Source organism: Chaetura pelagica, unplaced genomic scaffold, assembly GCF_000747805.2.
Source record: "Chaetura pelagica isolate M959 unplaced genomic scaffold, ChaPel_1.0 scaffold269, whole genome shotgun sequence".
Taxonomy (NCBI): Eukaryota; Metazoa; Chordata; class Aves; order Apodiformes; family Apodidae; genus Chaetura; species Chaetura pelagica.
In genome coordinates, this window is record NW_009954705.1 from 564,066 (window position 1) to 578,254 (window position 14,189).

Sequence of the window (14,189 nt, forward strand, 5' to 3'; positions counted from 1 at the left end):
GCTGAAAGTCTGTGGTGTGAGTGGTTGGGAAGCTCTACCTTGAGGACATTTAGGGGTGTTGATTTATTTTGTATTAATTTAAATCTTCGTTGGCTGTCTGCCTGTTTCCTGATATGTGCCAGGAAATTGCTGCTGCTGTCTCCAAGAATCTCCTTCAGGTGGACATTGAAGCTGCTTGACTGCAGGGTATTTTAAGGCTTGTGGTACACTGTGGTAGCCTGATAAAGCATCATTGCAGTTGTTTCCCAGTGGGAAAGTCCGTCCTGCCCAGTAAGAAATGGGAGTGGAGGAGACACATTAAGAGTCAAGACTGGCAAAGATTAACACTGAATTAACATGGTACTAGGTGTTTTTTTCTTTTGCCATTTGGCCTGTTATTTCTGTCTTCCATCACCACAGAGCATCATATGTATAATAAATGTGTAAATATCTGTGTGTATATATCAAGTATGTATGTACACATACTGTGTACTTGTGAACATATGTATGCATATATGATTTTGGGGGGGTTTTTTGGTATGGAAAATAATTAGAGACTTCCTTATGACATTTTACGTTTTGGATTAACTGAATTGTGAGAAAACTTAACATTTCTGTCTGACATTTTACATCAGCTGCTGTGGGCAAACGAGTTTAAGAACAGATGTCTTTTTCTGAAAAATGTGGTTCTGAAGGGATTTTAATGGTAAATATTAGGTAAGGGAAATAGGGAGCACTGTGTATTGCCGTCAAGTGGATGTTATTGGACATGAAGTGGATCCTTCATCCCTTTGGTACTTTTCCCTCCAATGTAGGGTTAATGGGAGTTCTGAGAAACAAATAATTGAATTTGCTTCTGGTTTAACTTCAGGTAATTTAAGGATCTGAAGGGTATGTTCTCACTGCAGTCAGGCTCCTGGGCCTTTAGCAGGCTGCCTTTATCACATGGGCTGCAACCCGGAGCACTTTAAATCTAGTAAGACTGTTAAATGGGATCAATCGAAGTCCAGCAAAGCCTAGAGCTGAAACTCACGTTTTCTTTAAGTAATCAAGGCAGTTGCTGCGGACAACATTTCTGTCTGTGGAGGAGGAAGGCTGGGACAAATGTTTTTGAAATGGTCTCCAAGGGCTATTTGTTCATTATTTACATGCGCTGGAGGAACCTCCTAGACTGTGAATGACTGGCTGTGTAGGCCTTCCAGCAAATATTTGGGCAGTTAAAATCCCCCATGAGGACCAAGGCTTGTAATAGTGAGACTGCTTTCAGCTGCCTGTAGAAAGCCTCATCAACTCCCTCATCCTGATCAGGAGGTCTGTAACAGCCCCCCACAGCTGTATCTACCATGCCAGCCTGCCCCTTAATTCATACCCACAGACTTTCTGCTTGCTCCTCATCGGCCCCTGGACAGAACTCAATACATTCCAGTTTCCCTCTCACATAAAGAGCAACTCCACCACCTGACTTTGCTGACCTGTCTTTCCTAAAAAGGACACAGCCATCCATGATCTCATTCCAGTCATGTGAGCTGTCCCACCATGTCTCTGTAATTGCCACCAGATCATAACCCTTAGGCCGCACACAGACCTCTAACTCCTCCTATTTATTCCCCGAGCTGCCTGGATTGATGTGCAGGCATTTCAGGGAGCCAGCTGGGCATGCTGGTGGCACCCTTGGGAGGCAGGAGGCCTTCTGGGCTTCATTAACAATGTTCCACTAGTTCAAACCCAGCTACAACCCCCTCCCACTTTGACTCTAGTTTAAAACTCTGTGAATGAACCCTGCTAAGTCCTGCCCTAGGACCCTTTGTCCCCTGCAGGACAGGGTCTATCCATCCGATGCCAGCAGGCCCAGTGTCCTGGAAATCAAACCATCCAGGAGTTCTGTCCCCTACCCCCTTCAAGTTTAGTTTAAACTCTCTCAATGAGCCCCACTAACTCCTGGCGAAGAACAATGATTTACTTTAAGGCTTGATTCATCTTAGCTATTTTATGGGAATACTTGCCCTGGTTGTTGAAAGAGTGGCCTGTAGAAACTTTCTCAGATATCTGGCTATTGAGTTTGGCTATGGAGAGTGAGAACTGTGAGGCTGTATCTGCTCACCCAACTCATGTCCGGTAAGGTCTAAGCCTGATAACATCTGGAAATATTTTCATCTGCTAGTGGAGGGTTGTTCCTGATCTGATTAGCTTGGCATTGTAACTAACTGTCTTGCTGCTTTGTGATTTTGCTCCTTTTAGCCTTATCTAGTTTTCACTTGTCACACTGAATGTTGCCATTTAGGTCCTAAAGGTTACAACAAAATCATTTTACAGGATGCCATTTTTTCCAGTCAGTGTTTCAGTCCTTAGAATTTTTCTTGTATGTAATCATTGGTTATTCAAAGTCGAAAGAGCTGAATAATTCAGCAGCTGTATGGTTGCACATGTCAAGATGATACAAAAGGGAGGGATGATAAATCTAAGTCTTTTTTCCTGTGCTGTAGGACAAAGCGCTACTTCTTCCTCTTTCTAAACTCTGCACAAAGTTCCTCCTTGTTCTGACTGAGTGTGTCTTTTCAAGAGATGATGTTTTTAAAGGGTAAATGTTATTTGAGCGGTAGACTGTGTACTGTAGTAAGATTAAAAATATTTTTATTTATTTCTATCAACTCTGCTTAAGAACAGAAAGCTACCACTGTATCTGTATATGCACAATGAAAAGATTTTTGAGTTGCTGTGCAAAACTGTTCAAATAAGGTTCAAGGTTCAACAAATGCATAGTGTGTCTCTTTTCAGTAAAGACCAATAAAGCTAAAAGGAAACATATGGTGACTCAGTTCAGTTCTCTTTGCTTGAGTAGGAGAAAGGATAACAGTACATTCTTGGAGTATATTGCAAATTTCAAGACTGCTCACATGAAAGAAAAATGTGTTTTCAGTGCAGCATAAGTACTTCCTTATTGAAACAAGTCTGTTCCTAAGATAGCTAAACTAAACAAATGCTCTTATTGTGACTTGCAAAACATTTTTCCTTTCTCATGTACATGCATAACATTTACAGTATATTTGGTGTTAACTGAGCAGTATTAGGTTGAAATAGTAAAACTGTTAACGACAGAAAGGTTTTTGTTGTTTTCTTATTGTATCAAAGTGGTAGAGCAGATGTTCAGAACAGTATGGAATGTTTCTTCTATCACAGTCCCACCATCCCTTTCACACTGAGCCATCTGGAAGGGACTATGAGCAGCCATCATGCTAAGAACAAGATTAACATGTCAGCATCTTTTGTTGATACTTTAAACTGGTCACCCTTCAGTGGAAAACAACAATGTGAGTTGTTCTCATTGAGTGTGTGTTTGCATTATCCGCCTAGATATGGAAAAACAGAAGTGATATATATAGAACTAATAAGTTTAGTGGTGGTCAGTCTGGATGAGGACCCACAGGGGTACATACCTACTTTTTTAAATTCCCCTTTCAGCACACTTCCTGATATCCAACCTAAACCTTCCATAGCACAGATTCAGGCCATGCCCTCTTGTCCTGTCACTAGTTGTCTGGGAGGAGATCCTGACCCTACCTCCCTTCAGGTAGTTGTAGAGAGTGATAAAGTTCCCTCTCAGTCTTCTCCAGGCTAAACAACCTCATCTCCCTCAGCCTATCCCTGTAAGACTTTCCCTCTATTTCTTCACCAGCCTCGTTGCTCTCCTCTGGACCTGCTCCAGCACCTCAGTATCCTTCTTGAAGTGAGGGGCTCAGAACTGGACATAGTACTCAAGGTGAGGCCTCACCAGGGGCTGTGTACAGGGGGAGAATCACATCCCTGCTCCTGCTGGCCACACTATTCCTGATACAAGCCAGGATGCCACTGGCCTTCTAGGCCACCTGGGCACACTGCTGGCTAATGTTCAACCAGCTGTCAACCAGTACTCCCAGGTCCCTCTCTGCTGGGCTGGTCTCCAGCCAGTGTTCCCTCAGCCTGTAGTGCTGCATGGGGTTATTGTGGTGCTTTGGAAAATGGGCACCCAAAATCAGGTGCTCTTCAGAGATGAAAATTTAGCATCTTGAAGTGTTAGGATATCAGGTATGGGAACTGTCTGCAAGCATTTGAAATGTTGAAATGCCCTGGGCGTAGAGACAGTGTGATGAGAGGGTAGTGTAACTTGATTGCGGGCCTAGAGGTGAGGAAATCAACAGCATTTATCTGGTTTTGATGAGGTGAAATTCAGTTCTATACTCAGACCTCTACATTTAGGTGGGTGCATAGCAGAGCTTACACATGGTATTTGAGCTCAATATAATTCTTGTATCTATCTGTCAGTAATTGCAGTGATGTAATTACTGTTGAGGCTTCTGCTGAGCTCTCAAGAAGGATATGGACACTGAGCTGTTGCATTGAGTTTTTGCCAGTTACTCAAATTCTAGAAAACAGCTTGTCTCTTATAATAGCCGTGCTCTGCTGTTCTTTGGAAAGATTGTACATGGTGTTTGTCATCTTTCATGTTTGTTAGCGTACATCTGCTTTCTGCTTGGGTTTTTAAAAAGCAAATTTTCCAAAGCTATGTCAAACTTCTTGCATGCAGTTTAACAGCTGTTGTCCAGAGGAGGTGGTCTGAGCTGACCTGGGGCAATACTCCCACAACTGCAGGGGAAGCATGGAAAAAAAAAAAGAAAAAATGCTTTGATTTTCTTGTTTTGTACCCTGCTTGCCTCTACAGCAATAACTGCAGGGATAAGTGCCTTGTGATTTTAAAACAAAAGGCAGTTATGCAAGTTGTTATAGGGGGAAAATAAAATAAGAAAAACAGAGGTGACAATACTGAGAGAGCACGCCTAATGTAAATTTTTAATGGAGTGATCTAAGCTAATTCAAGCTTCTGTCCTTTCAGAATGTGCATGGGAATCTAGTTAGGTTGGCTGTGCAGTTGCTGGTGCCTGTAGGGTCTGGAGAGCTGTGTCCATTTGTGCTCCAGTCAGAGTTCAGTCCAGCCAAATGTGTCTGATCCATGTCCAATGAGGCACACATGGATTTCTTTCTCTTGTTTTTTCTTGCATGCTTGACTCCTGCACCCAGTTTTCTGGTCTGATGCTACAGCAAATTATATATATATGTGGTGCAGCATCCTTCTAGGTCTTTTAGCTCTTGTGCCAGATGCAGTGGATGGTTTCATGGCACTGGTGGCTCCGCACACGGAGCAGAGTTGGACCTGTGTATCTTAGCTGTAAGTCTATGTCTGTATTGCATATTTAGGCAGGGTAAAATATGTAAGAAAATGAACAACTGTTATTGGTCCCAGTCTTCTGAACTGGTACAATTTCTGAAAATAATAACAACCTATTTGCCTCACATTTTCCATTTATTTGGGGATGGAAGGGAAGAGAAGTTATTTAACCTCTGTGTTGTAAAATAGAGTATGATTTACCAAAAGTCAGTGTGTTTAATACAGTGACAGACTATCACAATTAACATCTTGACTAGTAAGAAACTGGGATTGAAGGGTGACTTGAAACACATGAAAGGCAGTGGAACTGCCATTGCCAGCTCTTTTTTTTCTGCACCTGGTAACATACTGCCCCCCAGTCTGGTTGAGCGTAATGAAGTCCCTCTAATTCAGAGGCTGATTTTGTCTTGATTTCTTGTTTAACTTCTTGTTATGTATATTTTGAAGAAAAAAATAAGTTTGCCCTCACTTCTAATGAATTTTCTTTAAAAGAAAAAGAGTGGTTGGACAGCAGAAAAGGCTACCCAGACAGGTGGTGGAGTCACCATCCCTGGAAGTGTTAAAAAGAAATATAGTGCTTAGCACTGAATGGGGTAAATTAGGTTATGGTAGGGGGATTTAGGTTATGGTTGGACTTTATGATCTTCGAGATCCCTTCCAACCAGGATGATTCTATGATGCTATGAAATGAGAATAAATTTCTAATTGCAATTGCAGGCCTTTCCCCCTGATCAGGAACAGTTAATGCATTGTTTAATCTGCTGCATATATTTACTCATCAATGTTCAGTTTATCTCTTGGAATTAAACTTCACACTGGCATGAGGTGGATATTTAATAATTTAAGTCATTCATTAAAAAATGTAAGTTGTTCTTTCCCCCACCCACAGCACTGCTTTGTGTTTTAGCCTGCTCCTTCAAGAAAAGGGATGTCTCGGGTGGGTCAATCTTTTCCCCGCCAGCTCTTGAATGCGTTGTACCATTGCATAAAGAATTTATGAGAAAATTTAAAAAATCAAACTGCAGTTGTATGTTTTCTTCAAATTAGTTTTTATAGGCAAAGAAGAACGTGGTGTTTAGAAGGGTCTTAAATTAGTGCTCCTGGTGAAAGGTATGTTGATTATACTCAGAGTGGTAGGTGTTTCAAGAAGTAGCAGGCAATTAGAGGGGGCCAGCTCTAAGAATGTTAGAAAGCCATGGGAAAACATGCTTTATTCTGCTGGTCTTCTGGCCTTCTCATAGAAGAATTTAAGTAAGGTGTAGCAAAATGTATTTCCAGTAATTCTCTTTTAAAAGCAAACAAATAAAGACCCACAAACCCCAAATCCTGTAGAGTGGATGTCTTGTTCACCAGAGTGTTTTACTGATGAATTGCACATAAAAATTAGTTCCAAGGAAAGAGACATTTTTGAGATGCCATCCATAGAGATCTTGACAGGCTGGAGAGGTGGGCCAATGCCAGCCTCATGAAGTTCAACAAGACCAAGTGCAGGGTCCTGCACCTGGGTTGGTATTGTTTAAAATTTAGCAAACTCAACTGTCATTAAATTCTGACTTTCTCTAATAAACTGTCTTGTATTAAAAAAGACATAAAATATAATTCAAGACTACTGCTTAGAAGTCATAAGCTTATTTCTTTTTGGCCTGTTCTGAAATCACCGTACAGTTGAATACTTTGCTTCTTGCTAATTACTTAAAAGTTGTTAATTTTTAAAAAATGTTCTTGAGAAGAAAGCGTTTTAAACCTTGGAGGGGGAAAAAGTAATTACAAAAATTACTATGCAGTGTTTGAAAAGCAAAAAGGTCTTTTTAATTTACTAATGTAATTTTAATTAGAGAAATTGAAAGGTTTCCATAATTGCTTTAGTGTAATAAAAATACAAATTTTCCTTTAAGTCTTTTCTAAATGAACTTATGCCCTTGATAACTGTAACTTCTCATTCCAGAAATTTTTGGTGCTGCATGGTTCTTAGGCAGAATATTATTAATAAGTAATAAGTGCATGGACATGGAATTGTCAGAGTTCAAAAAAGTTAATCAGATTGACTCATTGTATTAATGGCATTTTAGAGAAAACTGCTTAAGAAGTTTTTATAGTATATGCTATCATTTTGCTTTTGGGAGAATTCTGTCCCACTTGGACATCCTTGCCCTCAAAGCTGCTCCCTGGAGATAGTTTTTTCTGTGCCATTGTGCCCTTCTGTGATGCTTTGAGGTCTCTTTTTGTATGTGTTTTCCCCATCCTAGTTTCTTCTATTTTTCGAAAAATCCCAGCTCTGACTGTCTTTGTTTTCTAAGATAAATGTCTTCCTACATCTGGCAAACTGCCCAAATTTAGTCAATTTATGCTCTTGACATAACTCATATTGTCACTCAGCACCACCTGTGGAAAACTATCTTCTTCCTTGCTTTGCAGCTTCTTCATTATTTGCACCCAGCCTATTTCTTTGAGACCTTTGCCCTTATCTGTCAGATGAGTTTATCATTCCAGCTGAAAACCTGTCCAAGCAAGGGTAGGTCAGTGTCTGACGTAGTCAGGGGGCTGTATTGCATAGGGAGCCTGTTGGTGACCAGCTTGCCAAGGCAGCAAGCCAGCTTGCTCCAGACAGTGATTTTCCTGCCACTCCAGTGGGTACTGCCAGTTTTTTATACATGCTAATGTGCACTAAAATCCAGTGATTCTGGTACTGAAGCACAGGTCTGTGTAGACAGTAAATATTATACTTTTTGCCTGGATTTGATGTACATTATCTACATGGACTGCATTCTCTGTGCTTATCTGCAGTGCTGTGGTTGTGTTCTGGTTGAGTGCAGGACTTCAGTGCCCTGGTATGTCTTATGGTAGGAAGACTGAAGTAAGTGCTTTAAAAGAGGGAAGGTGAAGTGTATTTTGTAGAAAAAATGCATGCGTGCTGCTCAGATCTGTAGCTTTTATTTTCATTGTTGTAAATATAATACATATTTTTCTCTGCATTCCAGGTTGTGAGCCATGCCTTTGGTGAAAAGGAACATTGAACCGCGGCATCTCTGCCGAGGAGCCCTGCCAGAGGGAATTACCAGTGAGCTGGAATGTGTAACGAATAGTACCCTTGCTGCTATCATACGCCAGCTAAGCAGCTTGAGTAAGTAGCTGTAACTTCCTGCAAGTGTGTGATTCCTGATGAAAACTGAATAAATGAAAAGCTTTCAGGTGGCTTGTTTTAAATAACAAAATTACGATACAGGACATTGCCATGTATGTAATATAATAATATAGTGGTGCTTCACTGCTTTTATGCTCTTCTGTATTTTAAAATTTATACAAGCAGAGGCTCTCTAAGATTTACAAGTGTATAAAAAATGAACCAACCAAAAACTTAGGCATAGACAACTAGGAATTTTTTTAATGTGAGAGAAATGGGTGTAAGAATTTGATTTATTCCTGGCTTGAAATTACAATTTTGACTGAATGAGAAAAGAGATTTCATCAGAGTTTTCAACAGTCAGCAGCCATTGTTTGTGCTGGTAACTCTGGTCCTAGAAAATAAGTTATTGCTTCATCAGTTTCTTCACTTTTAAATGGAAATGGTTTAAGAATGTAAGGAAGTCTGTATGGAGTTTAGATTCCATGCCCCACTTAGTCTGGTATCCAGTTTGACAGAATCACAGAATTTTTAGAATTGGAAGGGACCTTAAAGATCATTGTGTTCCAACTCCCCTGCATGGCCAGGGACACCTTCCAGTAGAACAGGCTGCTCAGAGCCCCATCCAACCTGGCCTTGAACACCTCCAGGATTGGAGCCCCCACAACATCTCTGGGCAGCCTGTTCCAGTGTCTCACACTGAAGAATTTGTCATGATAGGAAATAGCCTATGATCAGGTAAAGAGAACAAGAAACACAGCATGTTCCCTTTCTAGTAGTCAGTGATTTAGGGATTTTCTGAGCTGCTATTTAATGAGCAATTGTAAACATACAGTCTGTGGAATTGCTTACATGTGTTCAAATAGGGATTGCACTTTTTTGTTCATCAATGACCTGTGGCAGAATGTCCCACAGGATAAGTTGACAGAAGTCCTGTTGGTACTTTCTGGTTCATAAGTTATGAAAAATAATGAAAGGTTATTTCAACTTACGTATTTCCATAATAATTTGTGATTTTATTAAATCTTCATTGTTTTCTACTAGTGATATCTTTTCCACATTGGAGTGTCCTGATCTGTTAGCACTGTTTGGATGGAAACCATTTTGTATTTCTGATCATTGTTATTTCTGCTTTGGATTTGTAAGTTAGAGTATGTTGGAGTCTTTTTAAGGTGGAGTGTTGAGGACTTCAGATCATAATAAAACCAGACTTCTTCTGTTTTATCATTAGTTCCCTAATAATTTATAAAATTTTGATTGCTGTTAAACATTGAGTTGATATTTTCTGAGAAGTTTCCAAATGATTATCTGATCTTTCATGAGTAGTAGCTGCTGATTTAGCAGGTAATGTTATTTACAGTTAATTTGTGTTTGTATTGTCATTGAGTTTAATTTACCATTTTATCAGGCAGTTGCTCAGTTTTGGCATCCTTAATTTTCAGAAAATTGGGAAGAATGGTTAATGCATCCTAATTACATTCCAGGATCTCTGATAAGACCTCATTTTGGTATTGTACCATGATTGCCAAAATGTGGGTAATACACTTTTCACTCATCTGACTTCTTAGGAATGTCTATTACTTGTTTCTCCAGATTTGGTCTTGGTGCTAATCTCCCTGTTACACTGTGTAATCAGATTATCTTACAATTGTTGCTGAGGAACTGGCTACTTACACAATCCCTATCCTGCAGTTTTTCCTTAGTGGATTTTTCAGGTCATCAGAAGTCTCTGTAGACAGCCCTAAAGTACTTTATTGATGCCAAGTTAAAGATCTATGCAAAGAGATGATGTATCCTTTGTTTTAACAGATGGATTCATGGTATTTAATGAGGGAAGTCCACCACCAGGCTTGTCCACAGTCTACAATCTGTCATGTTTGCAGAGGGTTTTTTTCTGTAGACAGCATTTATTTTTCCCATGTTTCAGGCCAACTGTAAGCAAGGAAATTACCATAGAAAATTCTTTGCTGGAACTAATATTGTATGTCCTGCTGACAGCATCAGAGCTTGTTGATGTTCCCACAGCTTGAAGTATAGAGAGAGCAAGTACAGGTCTATCTTGCAGTCACAATGATTTTTAATGTTGCTCTGAGAGTTCAGTGTGGATTTTAAAAGCTGGCAAGTCTGTGCTGTTGTGTACAAATTTGGCTTGCTTGTGCCTCTGCTCTTTTCAGGAGACATGAACAAGTTCGTTTCCAAAGGGAATGTGCTCTCAGTGGAGCTTTTTTTCTATTATGTCTTCAGTTTTGGGTTTGTTTGCAGCCAGCTGGCTTGGAGCACAGGAAGAGTGAGCAGCATTCTCTGTGAAACTGTGCATTTTTGTATAAGGCAAAAGCCTGACTAGCAGATTCACGTTCACTTGGAAGGAAAGAATCTACAGGGTGCAGGGCTGGTAGCATTTGCAGCCTATACCTGGAAGTACCGTGATGCTTCAACTAGTAAACACAGTCATGGAGCAAAGGCTTTGAAGAAAACTTGTATTAAAACACTCCCTTAGTTTTGGCAGTGAAGTTTGGTCTGATGGCTGCAGAATCTCTAGCCAGTGAAAAAAGGTGCTCTCTGCAACAAGATCTGTTGTACCATGAGTTCCTAAGTTTTGCTCATGTGTGTGTATGGGGAAGAAGTAATATATCTGATTGTCACTGAAGACTAAATATCAAACCTGTGTAGGTACTTCACTATTGAGCTGTTCTTAATTAGGTTCAGTCTGTACAATAATACTGTTTCAAGCTGTAATACCACTTCTTTCCTGTCTGTGATTCTTTAAGTATTTTGTACTTTTATATCTTGGCTTCTCCATTCATTCAGATAGTGTCAGACTCAAATGTTATTTCCAGATGGGTATGAACCATCTGTACATAGGTAGAGAACTTTCTTTGAACCATATGCAAGTGATACCAGAAGGTTTTTGCTCCATAAAATGGAGGAACTGTGATCTGTAGAGAGTTGGAAGACTTTTTTTTCCAGGCAGAGAGCAATGTCACTGATTCACCTCCTAGTATTTTCTTGGGTAGATTGACCATTGTCTCGGAGTTCCTCTAGTTTGCACACAGGCCTGAGCATGCTGCATTCAGATTTGTGTGACTCTCCTCTTTACCACTACTAAATTGGGCAGAGTTGCTAAGTTAGCTCTTTTGGCGTTGGGTATCACACTGGAGATACTGTAAGGAGGCAGGTAAGAATCAAGAACCAGCCAGGAACAGCTTTCCTCTTTTTTTTTTTTTTTTTTTTTTTAAGGGGTGGGGAGAAGTGCATTATTCTAATGCTAATTAATCCAGTTTCAGATGGGGGAGGTGGAATAATTGTTTTCTGCTCCATGTTGTGATAAAATGGTCATGTCCTGGGTGAATTCCAATTTACAAAACACCAGCTAGTTCTGTGGGATCTTTCAGTCCATATCTAGAATCCTAAGGACAGAACTGGTGCAGAGCTGGTCCCTTTGGGGCAACCCTAGTGTCACCTTTCCTTTAGTGTTTTTTAGAACTGTCACCTGAATGCCAGGTGATGTCATTATTTACCTTTTCTCTTTGATAATAAATAAATGTTCACCATGTGAAAAATTGTGGCCCCTTCAATGCACTGTAAATGTTACTGTTAACTTGAATGTATTTTTCCATGCATTTGTGCTGTGGAGCCAGGAATGGAAAGGAAAGCTAAACTTCTTAGGCTAAAATATGCAAAAGGAAAGTAGACTAAGTAATAAACACTGTTTGGTTTCTGGTCTTTAGACAAACCAGCATCATGGTTGGGTTCCTCTTCTGTTACAGCACTGAGTGCTTTGCTGACAAAAGATGCCTTTGGGACAACCTATTCAATGTGTTAATGCACACCTTTTTGTGCAGTATGTGGAAATCAGTTGTAGTAAATTCAGGTGGTGTCTAGTCTCTGCTAGCAGCGTTACAAGCTGATGTGGCAAGATGGCATTTCATGTAATTACTGTGGAACTTGGGAAGAGGTATTATGATTTCAATTATTTGTGAACTACACAAATCTCTAGAAATGTCTCACGGTGCTTGGAAATGTATTTTGTGATCAATCAAATAAACAGCTCTGTGAAGATGGCCTGTGGAAATGCTAGAAAGAGGCATTTCTCTTAATTAATATTAAAACCTGCAGAGAGCAGGGATTTGATGAGGCAGCATCATGACTAAATTTCCTCTCAACTACTTCAGTGGTTGGATAGAGCCTTAGAAGGAAAGACTGCATAATTCCTTTGGTGTTTTTCTTTTTTAATTGAATATTCAGGTTGCCTGTTAAGTTGGGAAGCACCTCATGTTTTTAAATTATTGTCTTATAGTACCAAAATCAGCTGTTAAGTTGAAAGATATGCTTGTAACTTCAGATACGGTTTGAATATTTTTTTAAATGTATTGTTAAAAATCTAATTAAAAATATGCTAATATGGAAAACCCTAGAGAAGTATTACTTTATTTCTAAAACTTAATACATCACATTAATCAGAATAGCATGTTCCAATATTGTTTTACCATGTAACTGTTTTTACTGACAGAAGATTGACAACTTGTCTTTCACTTGTTTTAGAGTAACAACTGTTTAAAAAAATAAAAATGAGAACTCAATAGTAAAAGAAGTAAATTCCCACAAATCAGCTTTATGACTTAGTTTGCTTCCTGAGAGATAACTGGTAAGCACTTGTCTGCTTGACATCTCTAGGAGTGATGTGTTTAATCACAGAATGATAGAGTCCTCTGCTCAGCATGCTGATCTCAATACATTAACAGAAACTAACATCCATTAAAATTTATTGATGTTTTGAGCTCTGAATATGGGTAGCTTGTAATACCTGCTTTATTTAGCTGAAGAATTGAAAAGTATTTTTGTTTTATAGCTTGGAATAACCTATTGGTTTGCAGTAACTAAATCACATGGAGATTATAATTGAATCTCAACTAGCTGCCAGGAAGGACTTAGAAGAACTCTTTTTACTGTGAAGGTGGTTGAGCATTAGCACAGGATTCCTGGAGAGTTTGTGAAGTTTCCATCCTTGGAATTATTCAGACCACAACTGGACAGTCCTGGGCAACCTGCTCTGGCTGACCTCTCTTTGAGTTGGACTAGGTGATTTTCAGCCTCAACTGCTCTGTGTATTGTTAAACTTCAAATGTCAACAGTTGCTGTTTTGGAAGTCACAAGCATTTACGTGGCTAATACCGTATTTTTCCAACTTCTAGACAAAGTTTCACACAGAACAGACTATCTCAATTGGAAGGGACCTCATCATCTGGTCAAACTGCCTGACCAGTTCAGGGGTGAACAAGTGAATGCATGTTGTTAAGAGCATTTTCTAAATGCCTCTTAAACACTGACAAGCTTGGGGTATCCCTGCATCCCAGGGAGAAGAACTCAGCATCTCCCTCTCCACACCCCCTCCTCAGGAAGCTGTGGAGAGCAATGTGGTCACCCTTCAGCCTCCTTTTCTCTGAAATTGGCAAACCAAAAGTCTTTAGTTGCTCCTCACAGGACATTTCTTCCAGCCCTTTCACCAGCTTTATTGCCCTCCTGGATGCATTAAAGTACATTGACATCCTTCTTAAGTGGATTGTGCACAGCACTCAAGGTGAGGCTGCACCAGCACTAGATGCAGCGGGTTAATCACCTCTTTTGACCTCCTGATGATGCTGTGTTTGCACCGTAGGATGAGGCAGGTTTTAATGAGCAATTGTGTATCTGATGGCAGTAGTTCAGCTAAGGATTAAAATCTGAATTTTTTCCTGTTTTTCAAGCAGAAAACTAAGCAGGATGTCCAGAACAGACTTCAGGCAGTGCTTATGGCATATTCTGAGAGTTTTGTACAAATCTGTTGGTTAAAATTTTGCTGAATGACTAACTGCAACCTTATAATTCTACAGCTACTGTATTTTGTTATAA

At 39.8% G+C, this 14,189-nt stretch overlaps 1 protein-coding gene across 1 annotated transcript in view; it reads left to right on the plus strand.

Annotated features, from left to right (window-relative positions):
- Positions 1-14,189, plus strand: part of WASF3 (WAS protein family, member 3) — a 50,129-nt gene that overhangs the window by 12,048 nt on the left and 23,892 nt on the right. The window contains exon 2 of the mRNA XM_010005630.1: positions 8,158-8,300. Within this exon, the coding sequence (XP_010003932.1) occupies positions 8,168-8,300 (133 nt within the window). The 5' untranslated portion in view covers positions 8,158-8,167. The remainder of the gene's footprint in view (positions 1-8,157; positions 8,301-14,189) is intronic.